General features: G+C 45.0%; 1 protein-coding gene across 2 annotated transcripts in view; it reads left to right on the top strand.

Moving 5' to 3' along the window:
• atp8b2 (ATPase phospholipid transporting 8B2) overlaps window positions 1-15,000 on the top strand; it is a 55,410-nt gene that overhangs the window by 32,348 nt on the left and 8,062 nt on the right. For both annotated transcript variants that reach the window (XM_031576214.2, XM_031576213.2), the window contains 6 exons: window positions 7,592-7,756; window positions 8,100-8,211; window positions 8,578-8,683; window positions 9,016-9,286; window positions 9,640-9,823; window positions 13,605-13,828. In XM_031576214.2, the coding sequence (XP_031432074.1) occupies window positions 7,592-7,756; window positions 8,100-8,211; window positions 8,578-8,683; window positions 9,016-9,286; window positions 9,640-9,823; window positions 13,605-13,828 (1,062 nt within the window). The remainder of the gene's footprint in view (window positions 1-7,591; window positions 7,757-8,099; window positions 8,212-8,577; window positions 8,684-9,015; window positions 9,287-9,639; window positions 9,824-13,604; window positions 13,829-15,000) is intronic.

The raw sequence follows: 15,000 nt of genomic DNA, 5'->3' as shown, positions 1-15,000 counted from the left end.
ATAACACACCTGCTACATTCTCCTCAGACCACCTGTCTGCACTGAGGTCTCTGTTTGCCTGTCTACGCATGAGTGAGTGTGTGTGTGTCTGTTTGCTTCCCCTTTATGTCTGAATGACCAAGTCTCTTTCTGTCTTACCAAGTGTCTCTTTCTGTGTAAGTGGAGCAACTCTGCCCCCTGTGGTAGCTTGGTGTACCTGCACCATCCTGGTGGTTTCGAATGTTGCAATTTAGCATTGTCCAGCTTTGAGGAAGAGCTGCATTATGTGCTTGTTTCTGGGATCATGTTTCAGATAAATATAGACATAGACTTAGATGTACACATAGACAGGATGATTCTTGTAGGTCACTTAAAACTGGGTTTTAGGGTTTAAAATAAATCTGTGGGGTGAAGTTCTGTCTTGGGTGTGATAGGTGTGAAGGCATATGTGTATAAGGCACTGCAGACAGCAAGGCCTGGGCCCACAATAACCATTTGGATGCTAATGACCGTGGTGTCATGGGCCATGCCATTTAGTTAGGTCACAGACAAAGGCAGATTGGAAACATTTGTCAAAACATAAAATAGTGTAAGCAATGTCAGGAAATAAACACTAAGATCTTTCAATCTTTGAATCTTTCAATCTTTTCAATCTTTGAAGCTATCACAATTTATTGGATGACATCCATATGTTGCAACTGAAAAGTACATGAAGCAGGGTAAAGCAAGGTGTTTTCAAGCTTAAATCACACCAGAACAATAGTCATTGCACCATAATGTTATCTGTGAGATCTGGGCTTTGAAGCAGAGGCTGCAGCATTAGCATCTACAAGAAAAGGAAAATGCCACAGACCACAAAACAAACAACAAAACAATACACAGAATAACAAAATAAAAGAACTGAGAGTGGGTGTTTGATTTATCTCAGAGTAAAAACGGTCCATTGAAAGAAATGGAAAGCTTTATAGTAGTGGCATGACTGTAATTGTTTACTACGGAAGCATCTAGATTATTCTTTTTGGGTGGGGGCTTTATAAAAGACAATAAAAGGAAATGTGCCAGACAGCAATGACACATTTACAATGTTAAGCACGTCTACTAAGCTACTAAGGGTTGAAACACACATTTGAAAAGTTGGTAAGCAAAGTATCGAAGCAGCATGTGAAAGAGTTGCAGTTCTGTACTGATGTTGTACTGAGTTTCATTGTCCATCAAGCTAAATTCTCTGTGTTGCTCCTAAGTCCAAATGTTGAGCTGTGAAGGGACCGGCATTTGAGATTTATAGTTAATAAGGATATGCCATAGTCAATAACTCAATGTTTCTTATACCTAGTTATAAATGTTACTTTTATTTGGATTTAACTAGCATGTAAGCATTCCTGGGTAAATATACTTGGTTTTGACCTGGGGAGTGAGGTGTGACATTGCTCTCACCTCCCCCCCCCAGGTCGAAACAAAGAACCTTGTCTCCAGGACCTATTTGAATAGATGGTAACACCCCTTAATGTCGAATTATACTTCTGCGTCGGTGTCCGTCCTCTTTACGGATGGGCGGAGAAACGGATTTGGACGGATCCGGACATACTGTTTTTGATTTATACTTCTCTGACGGCTGTGGGTGTTGAAAACAATTCACCGCCAGAACAGTAGGTGGAGCAACGTTTTTTGGTCGCAGACGAGCTACCCCGTGACGTCTTTGTATGAAAGAATTTGTTGATTTAATCTCCCACCTCCCACTAGCAAGACACTTGATTTAGAGCAACAGGTGTAGTCACATGGGTCTTTGAGACACACTGCATTATAATGAAGAGTGTGTCTAACGCTATATATTCACTTGAAAAGGCAAACTTATCTCCATCATGGTATTATTTGTGGGGAAAAAATAGTAGCAATCTATAACAAAATCATATGCTTCTCTTACATACACTATAGAAACTATTAAAAAACAATTCAATTAAATGAATACTATCTTATTTTCTTGGGTATTTTTGTCATATTCAGATTTGCAATGATGATTGCTGGGTAATATGTATGCTGTTGTCCAATGTCAAGTCTCTATTTGATCATGTGATGAGACAATATGATAGTTTAGGCGCAACATCTGAACGTCAAGACCGACAAGCTGACTGAGCAAATAAATATCTGTGACAACGCGAATACAGGAGGCAAACTAGTATCATGGAAGAAGTTAAAAATAAACTGTAATCTGGAGAGTTTAAAACAATACAAAACGAGGGGGAATCTATTGTATGGAGATATTTCTGCTTAGTAGTCAATGCGGATTCTATGGATTAAACATCGAAGGTTGGGGGGAGAGAGATGAACGTCTGAACGTCAAGACCGACAAACTGACTGAGCAGGGCCAGAGGGGAAGCACACCTGCAAGCCGAAAACAATGGCTTTCAAACATAAGCGTGATAAGGCATTGAACATTCCATATTTAAATATCTTAGTCAGGTCAACGTGTCTGCTTCACATGCTTCTCCCTTGTACGTCGCTTTGGACAAAAGCGTTTTTGAGAGTAAAATAAATCACATTTAGAATAATAGCCTTCTTCCTGTGTGCGGGAATTTGTTTATGTCCTAGCTGTGACAACACGATTACAGGAGGCAAATTGGTATCATGGAAGAAGTTAAAAAGAACTGTCATCTGGAGAATTTAAAACAATACAAAACGAGGGGTAATCTGTATGGAGATATTTCTGTAGTCAATGCGGATTCAATGGATTAAACCTCGATTGTTGGACTGTGTAGATCGTTTTATAACGAACTTTGTGCACTTAAAGTTTTTTTTAAAAAGAAACTGTCATCTGGAGATTTCAAAACGACACTCGAGGGGAAATTTACTGTATGGAGATATTTCTGTCGGATGGCATCATAGTCCATGAGGATTCTAATGAGTCTGTTTGATATGTCCAATGTAAGAAGTGTGACGCTTTAATGAAATATGATTGATGCCATCCTCTTTCTCCACAACATGGATTAAACCTCGATGGTTGGACTATGTAGATACTTTTATAACGAATGTGGCCGTGTACTTACATTTTTCAAGAAAAAAGATGATCTTCAATGATAAGACTTGTTTTATTCGTGCCTCTTCTGGTGTAGCATATAACGTGAGTTTTATTTAGGCATATCAGATGCATAGCGTGTGTAATGTGTAGGCCATTTCATTCCGTTCTTGCAATGTGAATAATTCATTTCAATATGCTTATCTCCCTTTTGTGCGCGCTTGTGCGTTTAACAGGGCTTGTTTGTGTGAGCGAGTGCATTTATCATTCATCTGTTGATGCTCGAGTTTAATAAAGGCAGGCTATTCTTAAGAAACGTATGTAAATGTGTCAGTAGTATGAACAGTTGAGACATTGACTCATTGGGGTTCGGACTAAATATTGTACTTGCTGTCGGGCTCGGGTCGGGGTGGGACACGTCAGCGCGATAAGGCATTGAACATTCCATATTTAAAATATTGTGACGTGCCGGCATAGTCGCCCCATAATGCCGTGCGGCGGGCACATACTTTTCTCTATGTGATGCACTTGCGCTCAACGATGTTCTTTAACAATGTTCCTTACTGTTCTAATTGCATGTCGTTGTTCTGTGTTGGGACGGAGTTTATACAGGTGTGTGACGGTAGCACAGTCTGTTTGTGATAACTTGTAGCAGGGCATAAAGCCCGTGCCATTTTGACATTGTATTGTGTGTAGTGTTTAATTAAAAGCCATAACAAATATTCCACACTTCCGTGATTTGTTACAATATCTTAATAAGTAGTGAAGTCAACGTGGATTCTATGGATTACATTTGTTTATTGACACATCTTTTCAGGACGGCCACAGCGCTTTAAAACGACGTGTTTATAAGTTACATTATTCAAAGATTGAACATAAAAGGCGAGATAATCGCCAGGTGTAGGCCTACTTTCTCATTATGTGTGTGTGTTAGTGTTTGTAATACAATGGTGTTGGCTGCAAGTTAACGCCACTTCACGTTAATGTTAGCTTTTGTATATGAGCATTCATTTCAACTGTTCCATCATCTGAAATATCACGGTGTCGAAAAACAAACCTTTGATCTAAACAGAATATTCAGTATGGAATGGGAATATTTCAGAGCAGTATCTTCTATCGCGTTTGACAAATATGCTCCGATTGCTGTGATGTCTCCTGTGAGAATGGGATAGTATTCTCTCCTGTGAATTCGCGGTCATTTGAGCGTCCTTATAAGTGTTTCAGAAATATCTTCAGACCTCTTCTGTTATGTTTGTTCATAATCAACAAGAAGAAGCTTGTGAGACGGTCTACAGGCTATTCATAAAAAACATACGTAAATGTGGCATTAGTATGTACAGTTGAGACATTGACTATGTCTGGTTGGATTCCGACAATATATTTGATTGGCTGTCTGGCTCGGGCACTACTCTGTCGGACGCAGGCCGGGCTCGGACAGAAATATTCGGCTGATCCACACTCTATAACAGAATAGGAACAGATAGGGAATGAAACAGGAAATGTGAGATTCCGGAAATTATGTCGTTCGGAAATGATTTCGTTAGCGGACCAATCACAGCCAAGGGGGTATCCGGGGGTATCCGTCGCTATCCGTTCGTATCCGAAAAAGTTACAAAAATCGAGAGGTGCACGTCGGTGTCCGTCCAGCTCTCCGAAGGGCTCGGATGGGCGTTCCACCACGGGGAAGGGTGTTGCCAAGGCGTGGCTATGTGTCCGTCTCCGTCCAAACGGATGACTATAAATTAAGCATTAATATCAGTGTATTTAACAGACTGTCCCTCAAGGGATAATCAGATATGCTGAGGTGAAGCGCTGTGAGGGAGTGTGGATCTTCAAGTCTCTGTCTCACAGTGGTCGGCCGCCATTGTTCAAGATTACGTAAAACCTGATTCATGACTGACAAATCTAAGACTGGATCTCCAATATATGGTATAAAATGATATCCTATTAGCTGCTAGTAACTGAGGGGATGTGTGCAGGGGGAGAAGCCTGAACACCGGAGGGAAGGGGTGTCTGTGCTGTCGAGTTTCGAAATCTGACTTGCAGCTTAGTCATTGTACCTTACTGTACCTGTTATTATTACCTGGCAGAGAGTTGCCCCTCAGGGGAAGGGTGACCTGGGTCAGCTCTAGATGTTGACACAGGTGCTTGTGCTTGTCACACATGCTGTGCTTCAGGGAAGGGTTCTTCTAATGATCGTTCAGGTCACGATACAGTTCAGACTTTTTACAGAATGCCCCTCAAGCACATTCCCTATTCTCCATTCTCGTATTCTAGAGATCTGTTCCTGTCAGTCTCGCGTACGGCTGCGGGCATTATTTAACGGAAGGCGCAACCATTTCAGGTCAGGACTTGCAGTTGATGTACTGTAGATTCCCCTTGGTCTGTGGCGTCCAATATTTACTTGAGATAACCATCCCTCATTCGAGTCGGCCAAATGTCCTGCATTCTTTCCCCCATTGTTTCTCCAAACCCTCTGAGACCAGCTCCTTCATCCTCTCCTTTTTAGAGGCGGTGAGCGCTGCCAGCTTCCAGCTATTGTGAGAAATGACGCGCCACTCTTCTGCCTCCGTGGGCCTCGTTTGCCAAGTTTACCTTATGTTGATGAAAGACAGGGAGGGATGTGAGAACGAGTCCATTACCCCCCCTCAGACAGGAACTCAGGGCATGTTTGGGTCTCCCCTCTGGAGGTGGGATGGGAGAGAAGCAGATAGACAAACAACAGCGGCGGCGCTAGTTCAATGCCGGGAGGTTCAGCTGGGTTAATTATGTCCTGATCATATCGCAGTCCTCCATATATAGAATTTTACTGCTCCGAACATGTTACCTCTGCTGATGACTGCAGATTTGGAATGATAAGGAGGGGAGGTGGCTGCTTGGCAGATGGGATCAGGAAATGATGGCAGCCATAGTGGAAATTTGGGGAAAATGTTAATTTCCTTTGGTGTGTGTGTAGCTGAGTGTGCCACAATGCGGGCCTAAAAATACTGGCAATAGTAGTGCTAGTCAAGATTCTAATCCTTGTAAGGGCAGATATTGCTGGGTCTGTTAGTTGGGTCATTTTTATCTCAAATCAACAAATGCCTTCTGCTTGACCATTTCAGATTGTAATACAAATGTTACCATATTAAGTGTGACTTTCCAAACTAATCTGGAAAAAAAATCATTTTATGTCATATTTTGCCTGTTCACTGAACACAATGACAAGTTGTACAAATGACACAAACACAGTTTCAGAAAGTTTGTTTCAAGGGCTATTTCAGTTTCAATGTGATCTAAAAAAAAATTCATACATTTCCTATAAAGCAATACAGACATCTCATAATTATATTTTGTAAAATAAATAAACATATCTGTAAGAAAACAAAATAGGGCAGTTTAGTTGGGGTTAAAAAACATTAGTGAATTTAGTTTTTCAGATTCCACACGTTAATAACACTGTGACTACGGATACAGTCTTCTTTGAAAAGTATTAACAGGAAACTAAATATAGAGGTTATTATCTGTTCAAAACTATTTGAAGCCTCCAGCATGAAAACTTCTGTAGATAATAATTCCCAAACTTTGACCCAGTCTGTGAAAGTGTGAAACTGTGAAAGTATTTGATATCAAGCTGAAATTGTGCTGAAGTATAAGTATGGAAGGTCACACTTTATGTGGTAAAAATGTTCAAGAAAATCTGACATGGTCGAGCAGAAGGCATTTGTTGATTTAACGTGGAGTGACCCTGGTGGTAAAACGAGCGGCAAGTATCAGCTGTAGTAACCTGGATGATGCACTGATGTCATATCCAATAATAATGGAAAATCCAAATGAAAGACTGAAGGAATAGACATTAATGCCCTGTAATGTTCTCTGTAACGGACATGAATGCCCTGTATATGTTCTCTTTGACGGACATGAATGCCCTGTATATGTTCTCTGTAACGGACATGAATGCCCTGTATATGTTCTCTGTAACGGACATGAATGGCCTGTATATGTTCTCTTTGACGGACATGAATGCCCTGTATATGTTCTCTTTGACGGACATGAATGCCCTGTATATGTTCTCTTTGACGGACATGAATGCCCTGTATATGTTCTCTTTGACGGACATGAATGCCCTGTATATGTTCTCTTTGACGGACATGAATGCCCTGTATATGTTCTCTTTGACGGACATGAATGCCCTGTATATGTTCTCTTTGGCCTAAAGCATCTGATGACTGTCTTCTGGCCTAAGCTGTTAGGTGTGGCTCAGTATAAACTCATCAAATACCCAGGCTCCCAGAGTAATGACGTGTGTGTGCGTGCGTGTGTGTGTGTGTGTGTGTGTGTGTGTGTGTGTGTGTGTGTGTGTGTGTGTGTGCGTGGTACCCAGGCTCCCAGAGTAATGATGCTTTCTCTATGTGTGTGTGTGTGTGTGTGTGTGTGTGTGTGTGTGTGTGTGTGTGTGTGTGTGTGTGTGTGCGTGTTTCTTGTATAGTTGATACTGATGCTTTCTCTATGTGTATGTGTGTGTGTGTGTGTGTGTGTGTGTGCGTGTTTCTTGTATAGTTGATACTGATGCTTTCTCTATGTGTGTGTGTGTGTGTGTGTGTGTGTGTGTGTGTGTTACAGGAGTATGCAGCTGATGGGCTGCGCACGCTGGCTCTGGCCTACCGGGACCTGTCTGAGGAGGAGTGGGAGGAGTGGTCAGAGCATTACCGTGGCGCAGGAAAAGCAGCAGACTGCAGAGAGGACCGATTAGCTGCCACCTACGAAGAGATTGAACAGGATATGATGGTGTGTGTGTGTGTGTTTCAAAACAGGATATTGTCATATTTTATGCGATAATGACACAAAATGTATACGCGTTCATGAAGAGCATTGTATCTACATATGACTGCGTTCTATTCGGTTCAGTTTGTTTCAATTCAATGCCTTTGTATAGGGCCAGTAGCAATTTACAACATCTCAAGTTGCTTCACAGAGCCCAGGGCCTGAACCTTGTCAGTAATATGTGTGTGTGTGTGTGTGTGTGTGTGTGTGTGTGTGTGTGTGTGTGTGTGTGTGTGTGTGTGTGTGTGTGTGTGTGTGTGTGTGTGTGTGTGTGTGTGTGTGTGTGTGTGTGTGTGTGTGAGCGCAGTTACTAGGAGCCACAGCCATAGAGGACAAGCTTCAGGAAGGTGTGCCTGAGACCATTGCCATCCTCTCTCTGGCCAACATTAAGATCTGGGTGCTCACTGGAGACAAGCAGGGTAAGACCACTCAGAACACACAGACACCCACGCACAGATCCCTCACAGACACCCACGCACAGATCCCTCACAGACACCCATGCACAGATCTCTCACAGACACCCACGCACAGATCCCACACAGACACCCACGCACAGATCCCTCACAGACACCCACGCACAGATCTCTCACAGACACCCACGCACAGATCCCACACAGACACCCACGCACAGATCCCTCACAGACACCCATGCACAGATCTCTCACAGACACCCACGCACAGATCCCACACAGACACCCACGCACAGATCCCTCACAGACACCCATGCAAAGATCTCTCACATAAGATGCTATGTTGTTGACCTGTGTGACTCTCTCCCCCCTCAGAGACTGCAGTCAACATTGGTTACTCGTGTAAGATGCTGACTGATGACATGACTGAGATCTTCATCATTAACGGACACACGGTGCAGAGTGTCAGAGAGGAACTCAGGTACTCACGGCCCTTACAGACGTTTATCCTTTCATCCGTCCCTTTTTCGCTCTTTCTGTCTCTTCATCCCCTCATCCATACATCCATACTTAAGTGCGATAAAAGTAGATACTAAATATTTTCATTCACATTCAATAATCATTCCACTTTTTCACACCCACCCAGCACTTCCTACAGCCATCAGTTAGTCCACAATACACTGCTTGCGTACCTTTGGCAGATGCTGAGGGGTTTCTGTCTTCAGTTTTGGTTCAGACAGACCATCTATCTATCTATCTATTGCTCGATCTGTCGATTGATCAATCGATCAATCTTCCCCTCCCTTTCTCCAGACGAGCGAGGGACAGAATGGTGGCCCACTCCGGAGATGGGGGGAAAGGAGACGAGGCCCAAGGGTGGGCGAGGCCCCAGACCTGTTCTCCTGGCAACGGCGTCGGGGAGGGTGACCCAGCGGGCTGGCCCCACCCCCAGGAGAAGGAGGAGAAGGAGAAGGAGAAGGAGAAGGAGAAGGAGAAGGAGAAGCAGCAGCAAGGCGGCCCGGCCCCCTCTCTGCTGGAGACCATCTCCGGGGAGTTCGCCCTGGTCATCAGCGGACACAGCCTGGTGAGTGGCACACACCAGCCTCTGATTGGAGGGCTGGCATCCACAGTGAGCTCCACGCAGGAGCGAAGTAAGCACGACTTACAGTCAACATCTGACTGAGCAGAACCGTTACCTGTCTATTTATAGTCCTTGTATGTCTATCTGTATGGTTTTCTCTCTTTCTCTTTCTCACTCTGTCTCTCTCATGTTGGTCTGTCTTTGTCTGTCTCTGCTTTACTCGCTCTCTCTCCCCCCCCCCCATCTCTGCCCTACACAATGCAATTACAGTACAGAGCAATTCAATTCATGTTGCATCTCTCTCTCTCTCTCTCTCTCTCTCTCTCCCTCTCTCTCCCTCTCTCTCTCTCCCGCAGGCCCATGCTCTGGAGGGCGACATGGAACAGGAATTCTTGGAGACGGCGTGCGCGTGCCGGGCGGTCATCTGTTGCCGGGTGACGCCGCTGCAGAAGGCAATGGTGGTGGAGGTCATCAAGCGACACAAGAAGGCCGTCACGCTGGCCATCGGGGACGGTGCCAACGACGTCAGCATGATCAAGAGTGAGTGAGTGAGTGGGAGAGGATGGTGGCAGGGGAGTAGAAAGAGGGAGAAGGAGGGAGAGCTGGATAGATACAGAGGGCGACAAGGCGGAGGGAGGTATGCTCATGACATGCCAACAAGTTACTGACGTGCTTGCCATTGGGAGTCGGGAGTGCACACAGTGAGAGGGAGACGAGAAGAAGTTAAAGCAGCAATACGGAGAGTTCTGTTCCAAAACTAGTAAGCTAACTACCTAAAAGGCATGCAAAAACCTTGCAAACACCACCAACAGCCCAGCTGACACTGATATAAGCTTGCCAACACACTAACTGGTGTCTTTTGCCAGTTTAGCTGCCAATGTCATGTGTGTGAAAGCTTTTCTTCCATTTTTGGAGGGTGTACCAGCCCGTTACACAGAACTACATAGGGCATATCCTGGATGACTAGTAGGGAAGACACAGGTGTTTATCTGTCCTTCACATGACCATATGCTATCAAAATGAATTCATAGTAGGATGGTACCTAAACTATTTGCCTATAAAACCATATCTCAAAAAGTGTCAAATTGTTGCATAGTGTTGCTTTAAGACAACAAGAGATAATTAGGGAGTGATTGATGGCGGCTGGGAAGACTGAAGTTGCACCAGGAAGGCAGATTCTTTTTTCTTTTTCTTTTTTTTTACTGTGTGCGAGCACGGTGTGTGCTTACATCATTATGTCGACTAAAAATGTGATAAGAAACTGAGGGGGAGTTTGAGAGATGGGGAAAAAAAGGGTGTTGCCAAGAAGATGATCTGAATCCTAAGTGAGCGCCTGGTTATCCCTTAAAATGAAATATGTGTGTGTGAGAGAGAGAGCTACAGAGAGAGAGTGAAAGAAAGAGAGAGAGAGAAAAGAGGGGCTGTCCTGTATTGCAGAACCTCTCTTCGCAAAAAACAACACTTGTATGAAGTCAATTACACATGGAATCGATCTTTGGTCCTTTTCGTTGGAAGTTAGAACAGAAGCCCCCCTCTTACTGGCATATAGACTGCGTGTGTGTGTGTGTGTGTGTGTGTGTGTGTGTGTGTGTGTGCGTGTGCCTGTTAACACTAAGGGTGGCCTCTGGGTTTTCCCTGTATTGTTAATAATTTAGACATGTCTCCCACGAGAGCAGGGGAAAGAGAGTGAAGCACTGGCAAAGAGGGTCAGAGGAAGAGAGTGCTTTTGGTGGGAGGAAACAGGAGGAAACATGAAAGATGTAAGTCCAACAAGCCGTTTATACAATAATGAGGCTAAACAATGAACTCGTACTCTCACTTTCTCTCCCCCCCCTCCATGCGCACTCACTAACTCCCCTTCTAGTGTAAACAGGAGGGGGAAGTTGAAGTTGTTGACCTCCAGTACATTCTAGTTCATTCCAGTCCAAACAGTTAATACTGTGCTGTCTATTTATCTGTGTACATGGGCTGTGAGGGGGGGGGGGGCAGTAGGGAGGGGCCCTTAGTTTCAGACCTTTACCTTCAGACAGTCGGGGGGTGCCATGCTTTAAAAACATCCACAGTCCCAGCATGCACTGGCTACGGTGAGGATCTGTGGTTCCCCTGCAGGGCAGAGAGAGACCAGAGGAAATGATCTCATGATAATCACTTCTCATTTCCTGCGTTTCCCCAGACTCCCTGGCGCTCTTCTGTCTCTAATATGAACTTGTGCCAACAGATTCTAGGGAAAACACTGTCTCCGCCGCGACAACGATCTAGTTCTCCTTACGGTGACGACAGTCATGTCGGTTGAGCGTGTCCTTAGAAAACGCCGCTACCCTAACTGCTCAGCTTCTTCTGGACTGCTCTAGCTCTAGAATTTAACATCTTTTCCTGTGCAAAGCTAAAATGAGTTACCTGTTTACTCAGATATACTGTAACTCTCCCCTATGTTTTTTATGTGGCCTGCACATGTATACACACCTACACACACCTACACAAATGTACGCATAAATGCACGCCTACAAAAACACTGAGACATTTAGCTAATGAGTAGTCGTAAGACATGCCAGTCATACAGGGCTGCCTCATGGATTCACCACCAGTTTGTCTGGTGTGATGTAGAGACATGCAACACCCTCACAAATCCAGTGCCATACACATACACACACACACACACACACACGTACACACACAAACACACACACAAACACACAGATTAATAGCATTTCTGGAGGTACACGTCATGTTCTTTTCCAGTGAAGCGTGGCATTTGGTTGCCGGACACACATTTATCACAAAGATACACTGCACTGTTTTGCTCTGCCTCTGGCCCCTCAGCGGCCCCTCTTGCCCCTCAGTGGCCCCTCTGTGGCCCTCTCTTGCCCCTCAGTGGTCCTTCTTGCCCCTCTGTGGCCCTTCTTGCCCCTGAGTGGCCCCTCTTGCCCCTCCGTGGCCCCTCTTGCCCCTCTGTGCCTGGCATGGGGGCTCAGTGTGAGGGTTTTATACCTGTCATACTTCATAGTACCTGGAAACAAGTTTTCACCTGAAGACAAGCTACAATGAAATATACCTTGTGATTGAATCCATTGTATACATTTCCGTTGCTGGTTTATGGTCAAGAGATCCACACGTTGGGTCTTAAGGCAGAATGTGGTCTGAAAGAATAAGAACCTAAGGGAGTTGTTTGTCCACCGAAGCAAACACCTTCAGACCTGACTGTTTTGTTTTTTTCCATAAGCTCACCAGTGTCATTGTCATTGTGCCCTAGCTAGTCCCACTCAGATTTCCTGTGAATCTCCCTTCAGCCTCACGTCCCTCTCAGACTGACCTTTAGGTGTTAGAAAGGGTGACACACTCAGTAGGTGCGAGATGTTCTCCACAGCATAGGTGCCAAACGATCTAATGTCACCTTTGCCCAGGCTGATAACTGCAGGCACACAGAAAGGGTCGTGGGGTACTGAGCACTACAGATGCCATGTTTGGTCTTGCCGGAGAGAGAAAATAACATTCAGGACTGTAAGGGGTGTGTGTGTGTGTGTGTGTGTGTGTGTGTGTGTGTGTGTGTGTGTGTGTGTGTGTGTGTGTGTGTGTGTGTGTGTGTGTGCACCGTGTAAGGTGTGTTCCTGCCATGCACCTGGTAGAGCAAGGTGCTAACAACACAAACTTCATGGGTTTGACATCCAGGGAACACCCACACTGATGAAAATGTGTATTTGCACTGTGCTGTAAGTCGCTTTGGAGAAAAGCATCCGTAAATGAGTGTGTGTGGACGCGTAGGCCAGTCAGATGCTCCCTTCACTGTGTGTGTTTGCGGTTTTTGCAGGCCTTCAGGGTTTTGCTTGGAAGCCTCTCAGTAGCTAAACAGATGGGCAGATTGTTGTAGGGATTGCTCTTTGTTGTTATCCCCCCCAATATATCATTACCATCTGTTTTGTTGTATATTTACCTTCCTTCTTTTTCATCTGCTTTCAATTGTGATATACTATTGCATTCAGATTTTAAGAACATACTGAATTTGGCGGCATTTCATAATGTTCATAATGTGTCCTTAACACTCTCTCTCACCCTCTACCCCCACCCCTGCCTCTCTCCTTCCCTCTCCCTCTCTCTCCCTCTCCCTCTCTCTCCCTCTCTCTCCCTCCCTCTCTCTCTCCCTATCTCTCTCCCTCTCTCTCTCGCACCCTCTTTCTCTCTCTCCCTCTCCCTCTCTCCCTCTCCCTCTCTCTCTCCCTCTCCCTCTCTCTCTCTCCCTCTCTCTCTCGCACCCTCTTTCTCTCTCTCCCTCTCTCTATCCCTCTCCCTCTCTCTCTCCCTCTCTCTCTCTCTCTCCTCACCCCAGCGGCTCACATTGGCGTGGGCATCAGCGGGCAGGAGGGCATCCAGGCGGTGTTGTCGTCGGACTACTCCTTCTCCCAGTTCCGCTTCCTGCAGCGCCTCCTGCTGGTCCACGGCCGCTGGTCCTACCTGCGCATGTGCCGCTTCCTCTGCTACTTCTTCTACAAGAACTTCGCCTTCACCATGGTGCACTTCTGGTTCGGGTTCTTCTGCGGCTTCTCCGCACAGGTGAGAGGGAAGCGAGTGGGTTGGTGGCGTGGGAGGGTGATTCTCAGGGAGGACCAGGAGGGTAGGTTTAGGCCGTTAGCTTGTGATGGCTATTTGGGTGCCAAGATGATTTGTTTCCCATAGGCTGGTTCTGGGTCCTGTGGTGGTGTGGTGTGCAGTCTTGTGGCATTTACGACTCGAGAGATTGGCTCCTCGTATTTTGGTGCCAAAACTGAGCACAATGAAAAAGGATGTTGGCGGTCATTTTCCTATTTCCTTGGCTGAACTAGCTAGCATAGCATTGGCCTGTGAAATGAATGGGAGTTGTAATCTGTCATTCTCTCCAGGTCTATATAATACCTCTATATACCTCGGGACTATATTTGTGAGAATACAGTCTTTAAGGGTTTGAAGGCCCTTAGTATGGGGGAATTGAGCCCTTCATTTCAGTGGGTGGGGTGGGGGATAGAGGTAGCGGATTAGGGTGGAGGTGTCTGTGGAGAGGGTTGTGGTGGGGGGTGGTGCTCTGGCCATAGTTTCAGAGAAGAAGTTTTTTGATTAAACCCTTCAGGGTTCCATAATGGGTTCCATGTAGAACCCACTCATAATGGGTTCTTTGTAGATCTCTGTGGGCTATCAGCTTTCTAGCAGTTTTTTTTAGGTAGTTAGAATTCCCACCCTTCTGTGCTGGTTTTCTTAAGGTTCCTCAATTAGAATATGCCACAAAAGCGTCTCCTTAAAATTGTTGCTAGGGTGTGAGTGGGTTTGTATAAACAGACTTATTCTCTCTTTTTCAGGAATGTAGTTGCTAAACATTCCACAAAGCACTCAAAATGAATAAGCTGCCCTCCCTGTGAATTTAAACAAAAACCATTGAGTTACCTTAAAGTGGCTAAAAGCACCAAACAATTAAAAAACCTAACCTCAGCCTGGACTAAAGGCAACTAAAAGAAAGCATCACTTAGTTAGGGAAACTTAGTGTGTAAAAATGAGTTCTCAATTTGGTGTGGTTTTAAAGGCAGCAGATCTCACATGGAATGGAAGACTGTTTTGGACCAGTAACACTAAAAGCTTGATCACCCACTGATCATCCGAGGACCTTAAAGCCCTTGAACGTAGGGGGGCAGGAGACTTGACATGTATGCTGAGCAAGACCATTCACAGCCTTACAAACGAAACTAAAATCTTAAAGA

The sequence above is a fragment of the Clupea harengus genome, chromosome 11 (genome assembly GCF_900700415.2).
Source record: "Clupea harengus chromosome 11, Ch_v2.0.2, whole genome shotgun sequence".
Lineage (NCBI taxonomy): Eukaryota > Metazoa > Chordata > Actinopteri > Clupeiformes > Clupeidae > Clupea > Clupea harengus.
Note: the sequence above shows the minus strand (reverse complement) of the source record. Positions and strands in the feature narration are given on the sequence as shown.